We start from the raw sequence: 23,557 nt of genomic DNA on the forward strand, positions 1-23,557 counted from the left end.
TTTAAAAAAATAATGAAAAGTCTCGTGCTTTTTCTAGAATGCTTTTCTCATTAACCTTCACTACCCTTGCAGAGCTAGTTGCTTATCATCCCTCAGGTTTATTTAAAACCTATGATAAGGAAAAAACCAAAATCTAATATGTAGTGAGTAAACCTGGTTACTACCATTTACTGTGTGCCAGGGACTATACCAAGTACCTGACATAAACTTTATCACTTTATTCTCACAACGCTAGTAGTTTCTGTCATCCTCGATTTATAGAAACTGAAGCTTGGGGAATAAGAGACTCACCCAAGGTCTCAGAGCTAACTGGTGAAGAGGCTTGGAGTACAATCTAGGTCTAATTCTCAGCCTGTACTTTCAGCTGTAACTTTCTAAAGCCTTAGGTGCAATCTCTTCTCGGAAATTCCCCAGCTCTCCAAACTGGGTTAAATATCCCTCCTCTACCCACTCTAAGCTCTCCGCACTTAATCATCATTAACAGCTTTATCATATTGTGTTGAGACTGCTTGTTACTACAAGCTATTGAAGACGGGAAAACCATTTTTACTAATATACCCATAACCCACAGCACAGAGCCTAGAGAGCTCAGGTAATATGTGATGAAGTTTGTTGAAGTTTGTGTGTGTTTCGCTGTGTCTGACTCTTTGTGACCCCATGGACTGTAGTCTGCCATGCTCCTCTGTCCATGGGATTCTCCAGGCAAGAATACTGGAGTGGGTTGCCATTTCCTTCTCCAAGGGATCTTCCCGACCCAGGGACTGAACCTGTGTCTCTTGCACCTCCTGCACTGGCAGGCAGATTCTTTACCACTGTGCCATCTGGGAAGCCCAATATGTGATGAATTACCCGCTCTCTGCCCCCGCCCTCCCCATAAAGCACATCACTGTAACTCACCTTAGGAGGAAGTCCTATCCGATGAAATTTTCTACCTACTTTTGGCACTTTCTCCAAAGCATACTTTTTGCCTCTAGATTTTGCACGGTCAATTGCACTGTAGTTAAACGTCTCACTGACAAGCCAAACCACCTAGAAATGTACAGTTTAGAGAAATGGCTATTAGAATTTGCATTATTATTGTCTATTCACATACACCATGGAACTCACATTAATGCTGTAAATGAGTGAAGTTTAATGCTATACTAAATGCCCTTGAGAATCTAAAACAGAAAAGCTAAGAGACTTTGTAAAGTTAGTTAAATGGCACACATGTATATCTTTCTCAGAGAAATACAGCCTAAAATTGGCCAGTGGAAGAAAGTATGTAGAATTAGGAAGGAAGATTTTGAGAACTTTAAGTAAAAATGTATAAAGGTCAAAAAGACAGGAATCTTCTGAGTATGTTAGTTATCTCTACCTTCAACAGAATTTCTAGATCACTGATTTTTTTCTGCTTTCTGAATGCTGGTTCTTTCTCCTCTTTTTGTCAGCATCATCTCAGCTCACATGAGAAAGAGATATTCCCTTGGATATTCTGTGTGTCTACACTCATTGGAAAAGATCCTGATGCTGGGAAAGACTGAAGGCAGTAGAAGAAGGCGACAACAGAGGATGAGATGGTTGGATGGCATCACTGACTCGATGGACATGAGTCTGAGCAAGCTCCAGGAGTTGGTGATGGACAGGGAGGCCTGGCGTGCTGGAGTCCACGAGGTCACAAACAGTCGGACACAACTGAGTGACTGAACCAAGTGACTGACACTAGAATCAATTTACTAGTCATTTGTGACTCTGGATTACCAACCGTGACTTTAGATTCTGTAAACTAGAAGTACATGATAGAAAGAATGCCTCCCTTACTCTTGTTTTTGGTACAATGCCCAGATGAAGCTTTTCGTCCACAAGGTAGGCACCAGCTTCGGAAAGGTATCCCTGGTTAGGAAGCAGGCAGCCCCTGCCAAAGCAGCAAGGGCAGCAGACCTTGTGAACGTATTTGGTCCATTTCGGATTCAGGTGACCATAAGGCTCTTCTGATTTGGGTTTAAACACACCAATAATTTTCTATATAGGAAGAAAGTAAACACTTTGTTAGACTTTTAATATGGGGAGATGATCAGCATAAAATGCATTCTGGTTTTTTCTACTCTTCCCACCACAGATTTGGGCATAACCCTTAACAATTTCAGTTTCAATTCCAGTCACAGTTTTACACTCATTCTCACTCAACAATCTAAAATCAATAATCTTTTGAGCTAGTGATTTTCAAACTGTGCTCTGAGAAACCCTAGAGAAGGTAAGAAGAGAGGGCTCTGAGACCCCATCCTCTGGTTTCACCCATTTTACATAACGGACGCCCTAGTTTAAAAAGAGTTCTGCTGATTTTAAAATGTTTGAAAATCAGTGACCTAGGTCAAACAGTGCTATTATTCAACATCTATTAAATATTCAAATTCTATGCTTATTCATTATCTACTTTCCCAGTAGGTGTGCATTCTAAAAGGACAGGGGACTTCTCTGTAAGGGCTGTGTCACCAGTACTCAGAACAGTACCTGGCATACAGTAGGCATTCAAGCATTTGTTAAATGAATAAATCCAATGACAAAAAGCCATCTCTAAGATACAAAGGAAATGATAGGATATAGTGACATCTATGCTGCTGGATTCTCCTTTTTTCAGTTTTTTTTATGAACCAATTTTAAATAAATTCTCTCCTCTTAAAAAAAATTGCTCATGGATGTCTAAAAGTCTTTCCCCATCAAGCATATATATCCTGTTAGAACTGTCTTTATTATTGGTCTGATAAAATATATTCGTATTAAATTTAGAAGTTGAATTATCCTTAGATAAGAAATAAAAAACCTTATTAGAAGTATATAATTGTTTTATAATGCAGTAGTCTAAGTCACTAACAAAGATGTCAACAAGAACAAATCAAGAAATCAAGCTTGGAATAAACATTGAGACATTGACACTACCTATGTATATATATATATATTAAAATCTCAAAAAGACTGTTTTAAAAAATATAACTTCAGTTTATGAAAAAATATTTGGGTAGAATTATAATCTGTTTTTCCTCCTGAAAAAAGAACTGCTGGCTATGCATCATTCAGAAAGCTTTTAGAAATGATAATGCAAATTTTTGAAAAATTCTAAACTGAGTTGAACAAAGTCCATATCAGCTTCTCTTTTCTGCCTTAGGATTATTCTTTGGTTCATTTTATTTTGTCACATTCCAATGCCTTCAAACTTCAAACTGCCCAGGATCCTTCTCTGGTATAATAAAGCCGGAAAAAATATTCTGAGGGTAAAAGAGAACTCTGCTTAGTTACTGCAGAGGATGAGATGGTTAGATAGCACTCGACTCAATGGACATGAATTTGAGCAAACTCCAGGAGATAGTGGAGGAAAGATGAGCCTGGCATGCTGCAGTCCATGAACTCACAAAGAGTTGGACACAACTTAGCAACTAAACAACAACAAGGACTTGTGAATATAAACCCCAGAAATCCACAGCTGAATGTTGAGTATTCAATAAATACTTGAAGCCAAATATTAAAATAATAAAATGGAAATTATACAAACAGCTCTAGTTTTAAATAGTAGAGGGCTTTAGTTAAAGATAAACTGATATTTATTTCTGAAAAGAGGGTGCAACCAGATTTATTAGGAAAATATCTTCAGAACCTCACAATGACTTCACATTAAAGCTAGTGTTTTCCAAAAGGTCTGTTATATATAGTAGCTCTATGAAATTCTCACCCTCTTAGGATCCTTCACAAAGTAACTTCCACTTGAACCTTGAGAGATTCTTTCTGGATAAACTTCAAATTCTATTGCTTGCTCCGCTTTCAATATAATATCAGCAAATTCTGGATCATCCAAAAATGTGTTCAACTCTGGAGAATCAACAATTATTGCATTAAGAAAAACATTAATACAGAATGCAAAAAGGAAGAAAGACCAGCTATGAGAATGCTCACAACATAGACCTGTAATACTAGATTTAGGTTACTAGTGTTAAGATATTTAGGCACAGAAAAATGTAGACTTCCCTGGTGGCTCAGATAGGAAAGAATCCACCTGCAATGCGGGAGACCCGGGTTCAATCCCTGGAATGGGAAGATTCCGCTGGAGAAGAGAATGGCTACCCACTCCAGTATTCTGGCCAGGACATAGGAGCCTGGAGGGCTACAGTCCATAGGGTCACAAAGAGTTGGACACAACTAAGCGACTAACGCTTTCACTTTTTTTCCATGGAGTGTTTCGATGTCTTTTTTTTTTGTTTTCTAACCCCACTTTAAGTATCAAGTTAAGACACAAGGAAAGCAAGATTTCCTATGCTGAAAAAAATCACACAAATTCCTTGGGTTAACTTGAACTCCTCCCTCCCAGTGATTTTGTTCTTCATCCAGCCTCAGCCTGCATTTGCAGTCATTCCTCAGATATATCATCACCAATACCTGCAACCACATCACACGTAGCATTTCAATCATCTTCTATTTTCTTAGTTTACTGCCTCTGGCATCCTGAGTCCAAAAATTCTTTCATCCCACTATGACCTTTAAAGCACTGATCTACCAAACACTGTTCAAGGGTCTTCACCCACTTTGTGTCCCTCCTTGGCTAGCATAAATTATGGTTAATCATCACTAAAATCACTCTCTTCTTCCCACTCCTCATCATAGTTACCTGTAAAATCTCAATCCTGGTTAAATCCAACTGTCTACTGACTATGCCTGTGCCTGGACAGCTGAACTTGCCAAACACAACGCCTGGTGTCTTCCCTTAAATGCCTGGTGTCTCCCCTTTAAAAAAAAACCCACAAACCTCAGCTGGACTTTTCATGTTGTCTGGGAGTCCTGTTAAAGACTGAATGCTTGTGTTCCTCTGAAATACATCAAGGCCTTAATCCCCAATGTGATCATATATGGAGGGGGACTTGGGGGGAAGTAATTAGGCTTAGATGAGGCCACGAGGGTGGGGATCCCACGATAGAGTTAGGCCATGTGAGGACCCAGGGAGAAGGCTGCCATCTGCAAGCCAAGAAGTGAGCCCTTGCCAAGAACCTGATCATGCCGACACCCTGATTTTGGACTTCCCCACCTCCAGAACTGAGCAATAAAGTCTGTTGTTCAAAAGCCACCGAGGCTAGGGTATTTCATTATAACTTCCTAAACTAGGACAACTTCCCTGGCACACAGACTCTCCCAGTCTTCTGGACAACTACCTCATACCCTCTCCTCTCCTCATATTCCCAACAACTCTTTCATCTCAGTAGATGATCTAGCTTCCTATTTCAAAAAGAAAACAGAAGCAGGCAGGAAAAACGATCACCTACCCTCAGCATCATATTTACCCCTTCATATTCTCTGCCTTCTGCTTATTACTGTACAGAAATGATCCAAAACCGAAGTTGACTCTTCCACTTTGTCTACTAGACCTGTCTCTCTGACTGTGTGCTTAGCTGCTCTGTTGTGTCCGACTTTGCGACCCCATGGACTGTAGCCCGCCAGGCTCCGCTGTCCATGGGGATTCTCTAGGCAAGAATACCGAGTGGGTTGCCAATGCCCTCCTTCAGGGGATCTTTCCGACCCAGGGATTGAATCCAGGTCTCCCACATTGCAGGTGGATTCTTTACCATCTGACCCCTACCAGGGAAGCCCTACCCCAGGACATTTCTTAAGCAGTTCTTTCCTGAATCAGTATTTCCCTCGCTATTGGATCATTTCCACAAACACATAAAACTTGACTTGACTTCACTTGACTGCCAAGATGCCATTTCTCCAGGTTGTCCTTCCATTTCATCGGCTACTCTTTTTTCACTCTCTTGCGGGCTTATTTTCATCTCTCTAGCAGCTTAACTTTGGAAAGCCCAGGTTCAGTTCATGGTCCTCTTCTTCCTCATTAGCACTGATGACTTCCAGATTAATATCTCAAGCCTGGACTTCTGCCCTGAACCCCAGACTACTATACCCAGCTTCTCCACTTGTATGTTTAGCAGACAGCTCAAACTTTACTGCCTCAAACTCAATTCATTTTCTCTCGACTGCCTCACTCCCAGTATTCCCTGTATTACTGGCAATTCCAAATCTTCTAGGTGCTCTTGTGAAAAGCCTTGGAATCATCCATGACCTCACTTTCTCACCCTCCACATCCAATCCATCAGCAGGTTGTACAGCTACACCTTAAATGAACATCCAGAATCTAACCACTTCTTACAATCTCTATTCCTTCCATGTGATTCAAATCACTATCAACTCTAGCCTAGATTGTCACAAGAGTCTCTTAATGGATCTCCTCTCTATACTCAACAGGGAAGCTATAGAATCCTTCTAAAACCTAAGTCAGTTAACTGCCTGGCAGTCTAGTGGTGAGGACCCAGCACTTTCATTCACGGGGCAGCCCAGTGACTCTCCATCTCATTCAAAAGAAAAAAAATCTCAAGTTCTAATATTGGCCCCCAAGACTCTACCCAATCTCCCCTAACCTCCACTTTATTTTTCTGCTTAGCACTTATCACCTAACCTGTCATATAATTTAGCTATTTTGTGAGCTCCAAGAAGACAAGTATTTCTTTCACTGCTACATACCCAACTTTTTACAGTTACTGGAACATAAGAGGCACTCAATAAATATTTGAAGAATTAATAATTAATCCTTTAAAATGGTAGACAAGTTAAATATTCACATTTTTCTTTGAAAGGCATATAAATGTTACCACATGTAAATCTTATGAAAATTCAAACTATAAACTTTCCTTAATTTAAAACTTGCCTTAATTCAGACATAGAACTATTATTTACTAATTTTTAAAAGCTTATGCTGAGAAAAATATTGCAAAGAGGGCCCTTGGGCATATTTAACCTACTTAAAACAATAAATAATCCAAGTATTTAGTCATGTTCATAAAATTGAAATACTATTTTCAGATCTAGTCCATGAAAATTCTTAAGAATGAAGGGAGAAACTTTGTCTTTCTCATTCACTGTGTATCCTAGCACCTGGAGAGGGATCAGCATTTAGTGGGTTATTAATAAACATTTAAATGAATAAAGTATTATTTATATAGCAGAATGTGCTAATAATTACTACATTAATCAAATGATACTTCTTCTAGGTCAAGGCTTGTAACAAGAAAGAAGTCAGAAAGTTATTTATCTCAACTTTGCTGGTATATTTTCTATAATACATCTCCAGCAGGTGGTCTCTGGGCCAATGTTTAAACACTTTCAAAGAGAGATACTCATTTTTTTTTTTACTTTTTGTGTTTTTTTGAAAATAAATATAAAACTTTTCTTTTTCAGAAAAAGGTCTCCTTGAAGCTTCACCCAATGTACTAGACTTGCCATCTGGAGCAAAACAAAAGTCTACTTACTCCTCTCTTCCCAGGGAGAGGCCTTCACATAGTTGCAGACCATTTCATGCTCCCCTAAGATTCCTCTATTCTCTGCCTCCTTCCACATGGAAGTGTTCTCAGGTTTTTCAGCATCCGAGCTGCCCTCCGGCTTCATGCTTCAGTTTTCCAATGTGCCTTTTAAAAATATGGTCTCCAGAATCGAGCAACTCATTGCGGAGAACAAAGACAGCTCTCAGTCTTGACACTATACCAAAATAAGAAGTACTCTAGTATTATAATCGTTGTTTAGGAGTCCTGTCATACTAATTCACGTTGAACTAGCTAAACTCTTGGGCCACTCTTGGTCTCTCCCATCCTGTACCAAAGCAGTTCTTTTGGAAACTATGTGCAGACTTTGACATTACTATCACATGTTTTCAGGTTGCTTTATGGGTTAAGCTTTATGAGTTCATCATAGAACCTGCCTTTGTTACTCTCATGGAGCCCACAGTCATACTCAGGACACTTAATAATCCAGCTTCAACCCAAACCACAACCATTCCTATACAATCAGCCAGCATGTTTTCAATCCCTTTCTCTTTAGCTTGTTCCTTTGCTGAGCAATTATTTTGGATAAACGAGACTATCTCCCTACATGAAAACTGGCATTCTTTGAGGATGGTCTGGATTTACCATCACTGTCCAGAAAGGCACTTGGAAGACAACTGGTCCTGTCTAATTACTACCAGAAAAGAAAAAAAAGCAACACGATTACATATCAACTCTTCTAAAAACCAAAACAATTGTTTTTAAGTAGATTTTTCTGATCCATAACTCAAAATTACATCCTACAACTTTTATTTTAGTTACTTAAATGCATATTTAGCCATGAGTTTAACTTGGAGTATACATTCTAAGTTATACCACTTCAAGATATATGTGCGATAGAGATTTGGTTTGAAGGTTTGCTGTCATTGTTTGGTTTGATTGTTAATACCTGAGGGGCTTAAATAGCTATATTTTCTTTAAATTTTGTTCAGTTAATATTATGTTTACTCCTTCTAAGGAATAAACTGTGAAACTTTGATTTGTCTCTGTATTAGAAAATATTCAGATTTTCTGAGGAGACTGTCAGTTCTACCACTGTATACTCCCTTTGGGACTCAACCTAAGGAGCGGTGGCCTGCCTTCCAGTCAAGCTCCAGTCCTATTCAAAATCCTCACTTTTCACAAGGTGTCCAGCCCACCCTCGGAACTTTCGCCCATGCTGTTCTGATGTACATGCCAAGTTTCTTTCCTATGGCTAATTTTTATCCATCCTTCAGCTCCATCTGACCACTTGTAATGCTGTAACAAAATGATCTTGGTCCCAGGAGGGCAGAAATCTTTGTTCTGTCCTGTGATATACGCCAAGTGCTTAAACCTGTGCCTGACACAGGGCAGACCTGCAATAACGTGAGAAGTATTTATCAACAAACCGTTAACCACACTTAAGGGCTACAGCTGATCCTCTGGTAAGTAGAAATGAAAATGGATTAAGAGAACCCATTGTATAACCTGTTAACAACTACTTTTATATAAGTATGCATAGCAACTTATCAAGTTCTCATTTTAAATAAGTGAATCAAGATGAACTCTTCCTCACCGAAGGGCTGGGAATATATCTTACCCACTGGCCAGAATATCTTCTAAAATGTAAAGTAGCCGGTTCACAAGTTTGATGATCCGAACTAAACTGGAACCCTCAGGGGTGCCAGTGCTATTCAAGTCTCAAACTGGTTGCTATTTCCTCTGCGAAGTCTTCCCTGGCCGGTATATCCAGGGCAGGGCTCCAAGGAACTGTCAGTGTTCCCTATGAAGCACATATATCCTGTTAGAACTGTCTTTTTTTTTTTTTTTTCATTTATTTTTTTTAGTTGGAGGCTAATTACTTTACAATATTGTAGTGGGTTTTGTCATACATTGATCTGAATCAGCCATGGAGTTACAATTGACTTTTCCTCCATTAAGTTATAAGATTACACGAGGACAGGGCTGGTGACTGGACCTCCATTTGGTGTCTGGTCACCACTGTTTCCCTAAGGGCTGGATTTCCACTGGCGCCTGAAGGCACGGGAACATTTGCTGACTGAATGATGGATCTCTGCAACAAGTGTATTCTAATTAGTGGTTTGAGGAAAAGTCTCCAACACACTGATGCTCACTACTTTTCAAAAGCTCAGTTTTGGAAGATTGTCAAGACCCATGAGATTATCTATTCTTCTAATACTTTCCTCTAAATTAAGCCAGACTATCAGCATCTTGAATCTAGATCCAGCAATACTGATAACATCACCCACTAGAATTACTTCCACTGAAATGAACTTCAGGGAAGTTGTATGAAACACTCTTATGAAAGTCATCACTTTTATTACCAAGATATTACTCAGCATATAGTCTCTTCTTCAAGAGAATACCTAACAGTTTATCCTTTGCCAGTTTTGTTTTGGTTCAAATAACTAGTCTGTTTTAACTTTATGGGCATAGTGATTGTGTTTCTCTCAAGCTGCCAGGTCAGTAATCTTAAAAATCAAATTTATGCACTGCCTGCATCAAGTGCGTGATGTTAATTTTGTGTAGTCTTGTTCTGGCCTCCATCTTATTTATTTCATTACTCTTACTTCCCATTCTCATAATTCTTCCTTACTTTTAAATGACTTCATTTTGTTCATACATTTATAACCCACCATGAATCATTAAATAACTTATAAACACACACTTTCTTTTCCTTTGGTAGCTTGTAAATTCTAACACCATTCTCTAATCACTAGGCTCTCCAACAGAAACTGATAAGTGCTTCTGGTTTATATTAACTGGAACCTTCAATTCACCTCTGTGTTTCTTTAAAATGAGAATTTTTTAAAGTGCTCATATTATAGGGTTGGTTATAAATTAATATATGTGAAACACATGCACTCTGCCCTGCACGTACTGTTTTGTGGGTATTAACTATTATTATCTTTACTACTCTCCAACTCATTGATTAAAATGACAACTAGCAAAAGGAATACCACTAATTCTTCTACTTTGACACTGATCCAACAACCCGATGTTTACGCTGGTTCTAGACTTTGCCACACGCCTTGTTCAAATAAAGATAACAGAGCTAGGCCATTCTTCCACTGGTTAAGGTACATAAAGCTCCCATTTACATACACAAAATAGTTAAGTTTGATAAATGATGCTAATATCAATCTAAAGAATATCTTGGAACTAGAGAGGTGGCTTCATGGAAATTGGATGGCAAAGGACAAAGGAAGTTAATGAATTAAAAAAATAATGACTTAATTACCTAGTTAAATTAATCAAACTTTTTAGGAGAATGGTTTGAAATTTTAAAAATTTGGTAGTTCAAAACTATTTTTAAATTCCATTAAAAATAAGACCTTGGTAAATAAAGGTAACAATTATTTTATAACAGTTGGGGATCTATAGCAAAATGCAGGATATGAAAGAATTAGGTTCAGTCTGGCTTTTCCATTTTCTGGACCTTGACTTTGGCTTACAGCTGAAGTTCTATCAACTACTAGTCATCGAAGTTTTCACTGATTTCCCATCCTCACACCCAGGATGACTTAGCCCAGCTAACTTGCTGTGCTATTGTAAGAATTAATGAAACATTAAAAAAAAAAAATGATAGTTGCTCAGTCATGTCCAACTCTTTGCAACCCCATGGACTGTAGTCCACCAGGTTCCTCTGTCCATGGAATTCTCCAGGCAAGAATACTGGAATGGGTAGCCATTCCCTTTTCCAGGGGATCTTCCTGACCCAGGGATTGAAACCAGGTCTCCTGCATTGCAGGCAGATTCTTTTGTGGCTCCCATCTGAGCCACCAGGGAAGCCTTGAAGATCTCAGAAAACCGTCAATGAGATATAAATGTTATTGCCATTTAAAAAGGTTAAAATTCTCTTCAATAATCCATTTGTATTCCAATATTACACTCTATCCTCACTTTTACCTTTTCTAGCTTTAATATCACTTGTTTGCAAAACCTTACCTTCACAGAATAAATGCATTTTCAAGGTTTTAGGATCTTTTAAAATTTAGCTACACAGGTAGCTTTGGGTAGAAAAAGGCAAATTTGCCACACAAATCTCAGTGACCTCACAGACAGGTTTCTAGGTAATATATACCATTATAATCAATGTAGTTGGGTGAATGTGGATCCATTTGTGATCTGGTTCCAAATCCATGTTTGTTTGTTCTGTTAAATGTTATACTGTCAATGCATCCAAAAGTTAACATTATAATGGCAGCTGCTGCTGCTGCTAAATCACTTCAGTTGGTCCGACGCTGTGCGACCCCATAGACGGCAGCCCACCAGGCTCCGCCGTTCCTGGGATTCTCCAGGCAAGAACACTGAAGTGGGTTGTCGCCATTTCCTTCTCCAAGGCATGAAAGTGAAAAGCGAAAGTGAAGCCGCTCAGTCATGTCCGACTCTTCCCAACCCCATGGACTACAACCTACCAGGCTCCTCCATCCATGGGATCTTCCAGGCAAGAGTAATAATGGTAGCTAGCTGACCTGTAAGTCAGACCAGTTTGTTAAAGCTTTCTTCATTAGAGTCTGCTTCCCTTGGGTCTCTTTGATTCATTTACTCTACCATTTGACCATAACTACAATTAGAGTAACCTACTCTATCAAGTGCAGAAGCCCCATTAGTGTATCAGTAGCAGAATATGTAAAACCTAACTACTCCACAAAAATTTCAGCAGCATAATGCAAACTACATTTTCTGTGCCTTTTCTTTAAGCTGTCATGTGCAGAGCGATATTTCAGGCAAAATGCAAACATTACCTCATTTAAACCATCTTTACCACCAGCGAGCAAGTGTTATCAGGACCATTTTACAAAACAAGCCTGTCCCAGCGCTACCTAGGACCCTTACAAGTCTATTCTGTTTTTCAAATTAGCCTAATTCAACCCATCTATGCCAAAAAATTACATTTACCAAAAATACCCATGTCTGCAGCTTTGTGCCTAAATTTTTACTACCTTTGAACATTTCAATAATCCTTTCATCTGAGGCTGTCAGTCTGCTTAATAGTGAAAAAGGTTTTTCCTTTTTCTGTATAAAAATAAAAAAGTCTCGAGAAAGAAAACTTTGCAAGATAGAAAGCAGGTACAGAAGTTCAACTGCTTCTGCCCCCTCTGGCTAATGTCACAATAACAATAAAGTTTTTGAAACGTGTCCCAGTGGCAACCGGATATTCTTTCTATCTCTTGACTGTCATCCACCTTGCAAATTCACGAACTTTCTTGGTAGTTCAGGGTTCTTAAGCCAAAACTTTAAAGCCAATCTTGAGCAAACAAGTTAGGTCATTTTACAGTGTTAAGATTTCCTGTCTGATTCCAAAAGTTTAGGATCACTCTTAGGGGCGGCCCCAAGGATCGGAGTTTAATGACAACCTTGGGCGTCAGGAGAAGCAGCCTATAGAGCCTCTGGAGAAGGTGCGAGTAGACGGGGGAGTGGGGATGGGGGAGAAAAAGGCGAGGTGACCAAGGTGTGAGAGACAGCTGAACCCTCGGCCAGTGTTCCCGGACGAGATGCCTGGCGAACAGTTTTTCCTACTAGACAAGGGCTAGCGGGCGACAGAGAAAGAAGCCGGGGGCAGCGACCCGAGGAGGGGCTTGAATGCTGAGCGCGGCGGAGAGGGGCACTCTGGCAGGGCGCGGGAGTAGGGAAGAGCCGGGTCGCACCTGAACCCACGGGGCGGTTCCGGTCCAGATTGGTGGGCGAGCTCCGCTGGCGCCCCAAGCCCGGGGAGGAGGAGAAAGACGCGTCCAGGGGCAGAAGCAGCAGTTCCCGGTCGCTGGCCTGGCTAGGGGAGGCCGCACCTTCCTCCCCGGCAGCCGTCTCCAGCCTCACGGCGCCCCCCGGAGCGACCTTCCGTCGCTGGGCCCAGGCGATCCGCGGCAGCAGCGGCTCCCGCTCCTCATCCTCCTCGTCCTCCTCCAGGCTCCCGCTGCCGGGGGACTCTGGCCTCCCGGGCTCCGAGGCCTCCGCCATGGCCTCCCCCTGTGCCTTCCGCGCTGAGACCGACTCAGAGAGGCGAGGCGTTCGGGTCTGGCCTCGGCATCGCGGGCAACCGGAGCCTCTGGGTCAGACCGAAGAAACCTTGCTAGTGCACTGTCCAGCTCGGCGCCCGCCAGGCGGTTGCCCCGCCCGCCGGCCGAGCCCCACCTCGCTCCTAGCCCGCGCCTGCGCGGAAGTGCGGGGGCGTTCTGCGGGGCCCGGCCGCCACCTGTCTCCCTAAGCTGGGGAAGGCGCCCGGCGGGGCTAAAGTTACTGCTTGTGGAGCGCGGGGGTGGAAGTTAATCTACCTTTGCAGAGGTGCCTCTCTCTAACCCAAATCGGCCTCTCCCGCCCCTGCAGAATTCTCTCATGTTTCCCACAATGTATACCTGTGTATTTCTTTGTATAACTAACATATGTTTCCCCCACTAGAAGTCCCGGAGAGCCAGGGCCTCGTCATTTTTTCCAAACATTCCTGATATTGTAGTTTACATTTTCTCTTTTTAAATACCGGTTAATCTAGCTAGAAGTTTATATAAATTTTTAGTTTTTTCAAAAAGCCATCTATGGGTCGATTGATTATCTGTTCTCTAGTTCATTGACTTTTTAATAATTTTCTTCCTTTTTCTTTTTTTAAATATATGTACCTTGTTTGAGTTTTGCTCGGTTTCTTAATTTGTAAGTTTACCAAATTTGTAAGTCTACCAAATTTGGGGAAATCTCGGCCATTATTTTTTCAAAAAATTTTCTACTCCACTGTCTTCCTTTTCTATTCCTATTAAAGGTACCTATTAAAGATGATTCCTATTAAAGGCACTTTAAGCTCTTTAATATCATCTTAAAGATTAGTATAGCTCTGTCCACTTTTTTCAATAGTTTTTATCTCTGTATTTCAGCTGGAATAATTTCTCTTAATCTGTTTTTAAGTTTGCCAACCCTTCAGCCATTTCTAATTAGCTGCTGGACCCACCCAGTGAATTTTTCATTTCAAAATTTTTACTTTTCAGTTCTAGAATTTCCATTCCCTCTTCTCCTTTTAGAATTTCTTTATGTCTGCTGAGTTTTTCTGCTAACTCATTATTATGACCATATACTTTTTCATGTCCTTGTATGTATGGTGTATCAGTTAGTTCAGTTCAGTCGTCTCCGACTCTTTGCAATCCCACGGACTGCAGCACACCAGACTTCCCTGTCTATCACCAACTCCTGGAGCTTGTTCAAACTCATGTCCACTGAGTCGGTGATGCCATCCAACCATCTTTCCCTCTGTTGTCCCCTTCTCCTCCTGCCTAATGTATAATAACTGTTTAAAATTTTTTGCTAGTCACTATGGAGAACAATATAGAGATTCCTTAAGAAACTAAGCATAGAGTTGCAGTATGATGTAGCAATCCCATTCCTGGGCATGTATCCACAGAAAACTCTAATTCAAAAAGATACATGCACCCCAATGTTCATAGCAGCACTATTTATAATAGCCAAAACATGAAAGCAACCTAAACCTCCACTGACAGATGAAATGGTTAAAGAAGATATATATATATACACACACATAGATACACACACACACACACACACACACACACATATAGAATGGAGTATTACTCAGCCATAAAAAAGAATGAAATAATGCCATTTACAGCAACACAGATGGACCAAGAATTTATCATTCTAGGTGGAGTAAGTCAGAGAAAGACAAATATCATATGATATCATTTATATGTGGAATCAAAAAAATGATACAAAAATTATTTATTAAATAGAAATAGACTAACAGAAATAGAAAACAAGCTTATTGTTGCCAAAGGGAAAATGTGAGGGAGGGATAAATTGGGAGTTTGAGATTGATATATACAACTACTAAATAGAAAATAAGCAATAAGGACTTATTGTATAACACAGGGAGTTACATTCAATATCTTATAAGAATCTATAATGGAAAAGAATCTAAAAAGGAGATATATATATATATAAAATCACTTTGCTGTGAACCTAAATAACACAACTTTGTAAGTCAACTATAATTTTTAAAAAGTCTTTGCTAATTCTTACATCTGAGTCATCCTGGAGTCAGTTTCTATTGACTACCTTCTCTCTAAACTATGACTCAAACTTTCCTGTTCCTTATATTTGCTAATTTTTCTACTGTGTACTAGGTATTATAGATGTATATATATGCATATTGTAGAGCCTCTAGATGCTGCTGTCCTTCCTCTAGTAGGTAGTTAATTTTTACCCTGTGCACATAGAGTTTACGAGTCAACCAAGGATTTTGGCAGAGTGTATGTGTCAGCTTTGGAGTTCTTTTCCTCTACTACTCTTTCCTTTTCAGGAATTTCATCTTCAATTTCCAGCTGCTCTGGAAGCCCCAGGCTCCATTCTGTAATTCCTTAAGCCATTAATATTGTAGTTTTCTGAGTTACAGATGCTTTTCACAGTGCAGACTGAGCAATGCCCTCAGATAAAAAGATGTGTGAGCATAAAATCACACTCATTATATTTCAATTCTTTGAACAGTGGCCATCCCTTAAAATTCCACCTGCCTGCTTTGGGTTACTTTTCAGCATCTTCAAATAATTGCTTTTATATTTTATCCAAAGTTTATGACTTTATCTGTAAAAGGCTTAGTCTGATATAACTTCTACGAGATATTTTTACAGAACTGTATCTTTTAGTGAGGTGAATGGCGCTGGTGCTATTTTTTTTGTCCGTAGTTCACGTTAGTGGGCTTTCCTGGTGGCTCAGATGGTAAATAATCTGCCTACAATTCAGGAGACCCAGGTTTGATCCCTGGGTTGCAAAGATCCTCTGGAGGAGGAAATGGCAACCCACTCCAGTATTCTTGCCACCGAGATAATCCCATGGACAAAGGAGCCTGGCAGGCTATAGGCCATAGGGTCACAAAGAGTCGGACACAACTGAAGTGACTGAACTCACATGCACATGTTAGTAGAGGAATACTACTTACTGCTAGATAAGACAGGATTCAGCATCAATTCTATTCATAGATATGAACACTGAGAAAATACGTTCAAATAAATAGATGATTATGGTGAATGCTTTGAAATAGCAATGTCACTCAAATTTTTGATCTTTCAAGATATATGCCAAAAGTCAAATAGCACTCTATCATCAAAAATTATTTTTTATTATCTATCATCAAGCAATTCATTTAGGTCCTCTTTTGTTTAAGCTGTTCACTTTCTTTCACGCAAAGAGTCGGACATGACTGAGCGACTGAACTGAACTGAATTCACTCTTTTGGCTATTTAATTTCTGGCAAGTATACCAAAAAGGCTTTTAAAAGACTTATCAGTTATTAATAATTGTTCTGTAACTCTTTCAAGACACTATTTTTTTAACTGAGTTGAGAAAATAAAAATATTAACGTATCTATAGAATTTTGGCAATATAGTACTATTTGTTAAAATACTTTTATCTTATCATGAGTTTTAAGTATATTTTTGCCAAAACTTTAGGACTACAGATTTGGTTCATTCAATGTATGCAAAAAAAGGTCTAACTTAAAAGTTAATTGGTAAAGCCAGTATCCACTATCAAATCAGTCAGCCAAAGCAAGTATTTTTTTTCAATCCATTATAGCTCAGTTGGTAAAGAATCTGCCTGCAATGCAGGAGACCTTGGTTTGATTCCTGGTTCGGGAAGATCCACTGGAGAAAGGATAGGCTACCCACTCTGGTATTCTTGGGCTTCCTTTGTGGCTCAGCTGGTAAAGAATCTGCCTGCAATGCGGGAGACCTGGGTTTGATCCCTGGGTTGGGAAGATCCCCTGGAGAAGGGAAAGGCTACCCACTTCAGTATTCTGGTCTGGAGAATTCCATGGACTGTATAGTCCTTGGGGTCACAAATAGTCGGACACGACTGAGTGACTTTCACAACAACAACAAATACAGTAAACCCTGTAGGAGGGCGTGGCAACCTACTCCAGTATTCTTGCTGGAGAATCCCATGAACACAGGAGCCTGGCGGGCTACAGTCCACAGGGTTGCAAAGAGTCAAACATGACTGAAGCAACTTAGCACCAGCACACAAACATGGTAAAATATATCCCTGTGTCAGCATCTCAGTTTTAAAATTCTAAGGCTCTGCCGCCTCTAGTATTTCTCACAGATATTTCTTTAACTTTGTTCCCACGGAACATTTCTTTAGGAGTCCATTCTTCAATAGTAGTCAGGGTTTAGAAGATGCAAGATCTTTATTTTTTTCTAATTTGAATCGGAGGCTAATTACTTTACAATATTGTGGTGGTTTTTGCCATGCACTCACATGAATCAGCCATGGGTGTACATGTGTTCCCCATCCTGAACCCCCTCCCACCTCCCTCCCCATCCCATCCCTCTGGGTCATCCCAGTGCACCAGCCCTGAGCACCCTGTCTCATGCATTGAATCTGGACTGGCGACCTATTTCACATATGATAATATACATGTTTCAATGCTATTCCCTCAAATCATCCCACCCTCGCCTTCTCCCAGAGTCCAAAAGTCTGTTCTTTATGTCTGTGTCTCTTTTGCTGTCTCAAATAGGGTCATCGTTACCATCTTTCTAAATTCCATATATATGTGTTAATATACTGTATTGGTGTTTTGAAGATGCAAGGTCTTTAAATGAAACTTGGCATCACTCTTGCAATCTAACTGTACAATACCTATATATTCAGAACATCCTAACACAGGACTAAATGCACCATGTCCAATGTCACCATCACCTTTAATGCTCCTTTAATAAGAAAAGACATGAAGCATTGTTGCTACTTCATGGGGCATTCATTAATCAAGGCTTTACCAACATCTGTATTTCAAAATCCAATCTTCGTTGTGAGTCTCAGGTTTTTTACACCCCAGCACGAGGAAGCACTGGAAGATTCAGGATAGGTATTCCAGCACCAACTGGAATTCAATTCTGCTACTAACCACACAGAGTTAGCACAGACTTTACAAGTTAAAGGGTCAGTCCTCCATGAGACCATCCTTACTTCAGATGTCAGCTACCCTTCATGGGTCTTCAGGCCACCTCCATTTATAACCAACTGGCTCTATATTTGGGGGCCCATGACCTCCTTAAGTTCTGTAACTTGCTAGAACAACTCACAGAACTCAGCAAAGATCTGAAGGTTTTTGCCTTAATGGAAATTATGATGAAATGGAACTTACAGACAAATAGGCAGTTACACTACAGTATCCTAAGAGCTTTGTGGAAGAAGTACAGGCTGCTATGAGAATATATGAGAAGGACCAATCAGGAAAGAGGGCTAAGAAAGAGAATATGGGTTAGGGAAGGGACTTGGCTGGAGTAAAATCCCACCTGAAATTTCTGATCATGTTTTTCAGCAATCTAGCTGTTGTTTTTTGCTAGTGGGATTGGTTGGACTCCATCAACAACCCTCCTCTCTCCCAGGTACCCTAAATGATCTTTATTTTCACCCCTAAATAGAAAAGTATCCTTACTAAGCAAACACAGACTGAAGAATGTTTCTATTCCTCCATTGCCTTAACAAATAAACTGTACCAAGTGCTATTCTAGTGCTGGGGAAAGAAATTAGAACACACCTCTGTTCTCATGAGGCTTCTGTTCTCATGGGGGAGACGAATAATAAAAAGTAGCCAATAGAATGTTAGAATGTGAAATGATGACAAATGTTATGAAAAAGAATAATGCAGGGTGAAGAGTACAGAATAACAGTAGTACAAACGAGTGGGTGCTATTGCATAAAAGGTGGTTGTAATGGTTTGGATGGTGATTTCCCCCAAAAGATATTTCCATGTCAAATCCCTGGAACCTGTAAATATTATGCTATTTAGAAAAAAAGTTTTTGAAGATGTAATTAAGGACTGGGGGATTGTATCATCCCAGATGACACTAAATCTAATGACAAGTGTCCTTATAAAAGAAAGGCAGAGGGAAGTTTAAGACAAAAGAGGAAAAGACACACATAGAGGCAAATGTGAAGATGACACATAGATGTGGCCACAAGCCAAAGAATCCAAGAAATGCCAACAGTACCAAGAAAATAATACAATAGTCAAACACTCAAAGACAGAATGGACAGTGATATGATAGCTATTAGGCTATCTGAGATGAGTGCTCCAAATACATGGTTACTTCTAAATCCTGTCTATGTCAAAATTCTGGAGCTTTTTCTGTGTATTTTTTGGCTCTGTTCTAATTTTTGTGTTTTTTTTAATTAAAAAGTTACATTACAATGTAATGTAGTGCACTAGAAGTTTATAGTGTACAATGTAATGTAGTGCACTAGAAGGTTTTTATAGCAATGAGGGGAAAAGGACACAGACTACTGGTCCCAGGTGAATGTCTTAATTAGATGAGGTTGATTTTAAGGTTATGATTCAATTGATATGCCATGTGTAACCACAGAAAACAGAACACTACTAGCCTTTGAGTAAATCTGATAATAGCTGCTTGGTTGATCATCTATATTGGCTTTGTTCAGCTAGCTGCAGTGGACTTTTACTTCATGGAGAATCTATTATTGCCTTGAAGAAACACAAAGGTCCTCTAGATGAGCCGTCCAATCTTTGTGTTCGGCTCCACTTCAATATTTATATGGATGTATTGTGATTTGAATACAGACATATGAAAGAAAAACATAATTCCCAGTTTTCTGTCATTTCCCAAATTTATCTTATACTAATACTGGATCCAGCTTTAAGCTGAATCTGTTCCCAAAAACTTACATGCAGATAAAACGCTTCTGAAACAAATGCTGCTTTAATGCGGTGATAATGAAGGCTACAGTTTATTGAGAGCCAGATGCTGTTCCACATGCTTTGAGTTAATTAGCATATACACCCTCACAACAACCCATTGTGGCAGGGTTCTTATTATCCCCTCTTTACATGTGGGGAAACTAAGGCATATACAGGTGAAAGTGATTTGTCCCAGGTCATCCAGATGTAAGTGGAAGAGTTAATGTTGGAATACCAGTGGTCTGGCTCCACCCTTTCAGTCATTCCATTCTACAGCCTGTCTTGGCTTAGGAAACCAAAGGAAGTTTCTTTCTAAATCATGGTTCTGATCATTGTCACTAACTTCTTTTTTTTCTTCAGGACATCTTTTTTTAAATTTTTTTAAATGAAGTATAGTTGATTTACAATGTTGTGTTAGTTTGATATGTACAGCAAAGTGATTCAGTTATATTGTTATTGCTATTGTTTAGTCACTCAGTTGTGTCTGACTCTGTGACCCCCTGGGCCGTGGCTCTCAGGCTCCTCTGTCCATGGGATTTCCCAGGCAAGAATACTGGAGTGGGTTGTCATTTCCTTCTCCAAGGGAACTTTCTGACCCAGGGATCGAACCTGCATCTCCTGCATTGGCAGGCAGATTTTCTATCACTAAGGCACCAGGGAAACCCTATTCAGTATACAATACATACATACATATATATATATATACACACACACACACACATATACATATTCTTTTTCAGATTCTTTTTCATTATAGGTTACTATAAGATATTGAATATCACTCCCTGTGCTATACAGTAGGCCCTGTTGATAAGCTACTTTAAATGCAACAGTATGTATATGTTAATCCCAAACTCCTACTTTATCCCTCCCCTCCCTTCCCACTTTGGTAACCATAAGTTTGTTTTCTGTATCTGTGAGTCTATTTCTGTTTTTTAGATAAGTTCATTTTCATCATTTTTTTTAAGATACCACATATAAGTGATATCATATGATATTTGTCCTCTCTGACTTACTTCACTTAAGATAATAAATTCTAGGTCCATTCATGTTGCTGCAAATGGCATTATTTCATTGTTTTTTGTTGCTGAATACTCCACTATATATCTTTATCCATTCATCTGCTGACAGTTGGTCACTAACTTCTAATGCCATCCTCACTGCTCACTTAAAAATGAAAACAGAAGCAAACCTAAAACTTACCATGGCATGTAATTCCTCCCCAACTGGGCTCTAACCCTTCGCATCAACCCCAGCTGCAGCCATCCGGAGTGATTTCCTACTTCGAGGACCAGTTATTTCATGTCCCTGTGTCTTTAACCTTCAGTTTAGTCGCTCAGTTGTGCCTGACTCTTTGTGACCCCTTGGACTGCAGCACACTGGGCTTCCCTGTCCCTGTCTTTAATCTTGCTGACAGGATATCTCTACCCTCTTCTCCATGTGGCCATCATCTACCTCATCTCTAAAACCCCACTTCCCTAAGCAGAGATCATCATGTCTCTATCCTATACTCTCCCTAAATCCTTGCTCTGACTTCCTCCAGTGGCACACCTCCCACTAAATTTCATCATTTCTCTATTCAAAGGTGCTATGAAAGTGCAAGTCCCCTGCAGTAAAGGAGGTGATGTTCTCTCTGTATTTCTCTGTCACTTCCTCCAGTTCCTAGGAGAGTGACTAGAACATATGTGTGCTTGACAAAGGTTTTATAAATTCATGAACAAATGAACAAATCAGTTAAATTATATTTAAAGGAGTCTGTAAATAAATTCTGTAATGAAAGTCATTAATCCTCAACTTTCCTTTGATAATATTGATATTTGCTTCCCAAATATCACCAAGAAAGCCTGTGTTGAGAGGTCCCCAAGAGCATCCCAGGTTTGATGATTCAATGGGAGGACACACAGGACTCAGCATATGGTCTTATTTATATCTATGACTTATTATAGTGAAAGGACACAAAGCAGAATTAGCAAAGGGAAAAGGCACCTGAGATGAAGTTGAGAGGAAGCCAGGCACTCACTTCCAAGAGCCATCTCCCAGTGGAGGCACACAGGACACTCTTACCTCCCCAGACTACAAGTTATAACAACAAGTGTGAAATGCCGTCTACCAGCGAAGCTCAGAGACTCAGTGTCAGAGGTTTTTATTGGGGCTGGTCATGCAGGCATCCTCTGCCTAGCATCTACTAAAATTCCAGATCCCTAGAAACAATGCATGTGTTCAGCATAAACCATAATGTTTGCATAAACATTTCAGGCACAGTGAGTCACTCTTATCAGGAATGGTGGGAACCCTAGTTTTCAGTGAGAATCCCAGATGTCAGTCAAGGGCCATGCAACAATCATACTAAGAAGAACAGCTCTCAAAGGAAAGAATAACACCTCAGCAAGAAAAGAGGAAAAGGGCTGACTAGCCCCATGATCCAGAATGAGATGAAGGACAGAAGCCGAGTTCCTCAGAGGCCATCTCAGAAGACAGTTAAGCAAAGAGTTGCCGGATTTTCTTTTCCAAAATCCTGGTTGGGAATGGGGATGGGTTCATGGCATACAAAACTGTGATAGTGGTTACAAATATAGGTACTTGATGAACATACACTGGTAATTCCAGTTTGTGTGGTTTAATACCTGCACAGTTAAGCATAGCTGGAAATATTTACATGTTTTATAACTCTAATTCAATTTTTTGCTTTATTTTTATTTCAGTAGACAGAAAGCAAAGCCAGCCAAGTGCCAATCTAACTGCAGACACTAGATAAATCCAGGGACAAGACAGACTTCAGGAACTGTGGTTTTAACAAGTTTTATATACCTTGTAATTTCCCTGGTATTCTTATTTGTGTGGTTGCCTGTCCACAGTACTTACTGAAAAATCAATGGAAGCAGAGAGAGGACTGTTAGCTTGTCAGCAAGAAAATGAGGAGTTGGGAAATCGGGTACCACGCTGCTGCTGGGTCTGGGTGAGGGGAGACAAGCAGATGGTGACGTTGTTGAAAGAAAAGGAAAATTGGTCCAATCCTTAAGCCCCTAGGGAGGAGGAAGAATAGGGCGAGCAAGTGTGGGCCTGCAAAGAGATCTGGGACTCAACCTTTGAAACCTGGATTAGTTTCCTGGAACTGCCCTAACAAACCATCACAAACTGGGTGCCGTGAAACAAGAGAATGTATTCTCTCAACAGTTCAGGAGGCAAGAAGTTTGAAATCAAGATGTTGGCAGAGCCGTGTTCTCTCCAAAGGCCCTTGGGGAAAATCATCCTTGTTTCTTCCAGCTTCTGGTAGCTCCTGGAAAACCCTGGCCTTGTGGACACATCACTCTAATCTCTGCTCCAGTGTCACATAGCCTGCTCCTCTCTATGTATCTCTGCTTATTCTCTCCTCTTTTTATAAGGAAACCAGTCATTAGATTTAGGGAGTACCTTAATCCAGTATGATGTGATCTTAACTAAATTACATCTGCAATGACCCTATCTCCAATAGGTCACGTTTTAAGGTTTTGAA

The 23,557-nt window shown here is 40.0% G+C and overlaps 1 protein-coding gene across 4 annotated transcripts in view; it reads right to left on the bottom strand.

Moving 5' to 3' along the window:
* The window catches only part of PI4K2B (phosphatidylinositol 4-kinase type 2 beta), a 90,695-nt gene that overhangs the window by 15,500 nt on the left and 51,638 nt on the right, over positions 1-23,557 (bottom strand). For 2 of the 4 annotated variants that reach the window (XM_070452078.1, XM_020897606.2), the window contains exons 3-5: positions 3,704-3,840; positions 1,801-2,001; positions 898-1,029 (exon numbers count right to left, since the gene is read on the bottom strand). In XM_070452078.1, the coding sequence (XP_070308179.1) occupies positions 898-1,029; positions 1,801-2,001; positions 3,704-3,840 (470 nt within the window). Of the gene's footprint in view, positions 1-897; positions 1,030-1,800; positions 2,002-3,703; positions 3,841-7,319; positions 8,909-13,021; positions 13,485-23,557 lie in introns of those variants that run through there. The other 2 variants (XM_020897603.2, XM_020897604.2) reach the window with 2 other exon arrangements.

The sequence above is a fragment of the Odocoileus virginianus genome, chromosome 21 (genome assembly GCF_023699985.2).
Source record: "Odocoileus virginianus isolate 20LAN1187 ecotype Illinois chromosome 21, Ovbor_1.2, whole genome shotgun sequence".
Lineage (NCBI taxonomy): Eukaryota > Metazoa > Chordata > Mammalia > Artiodactyla > Cervidae > Odocoileus > Odocoileus virginianus.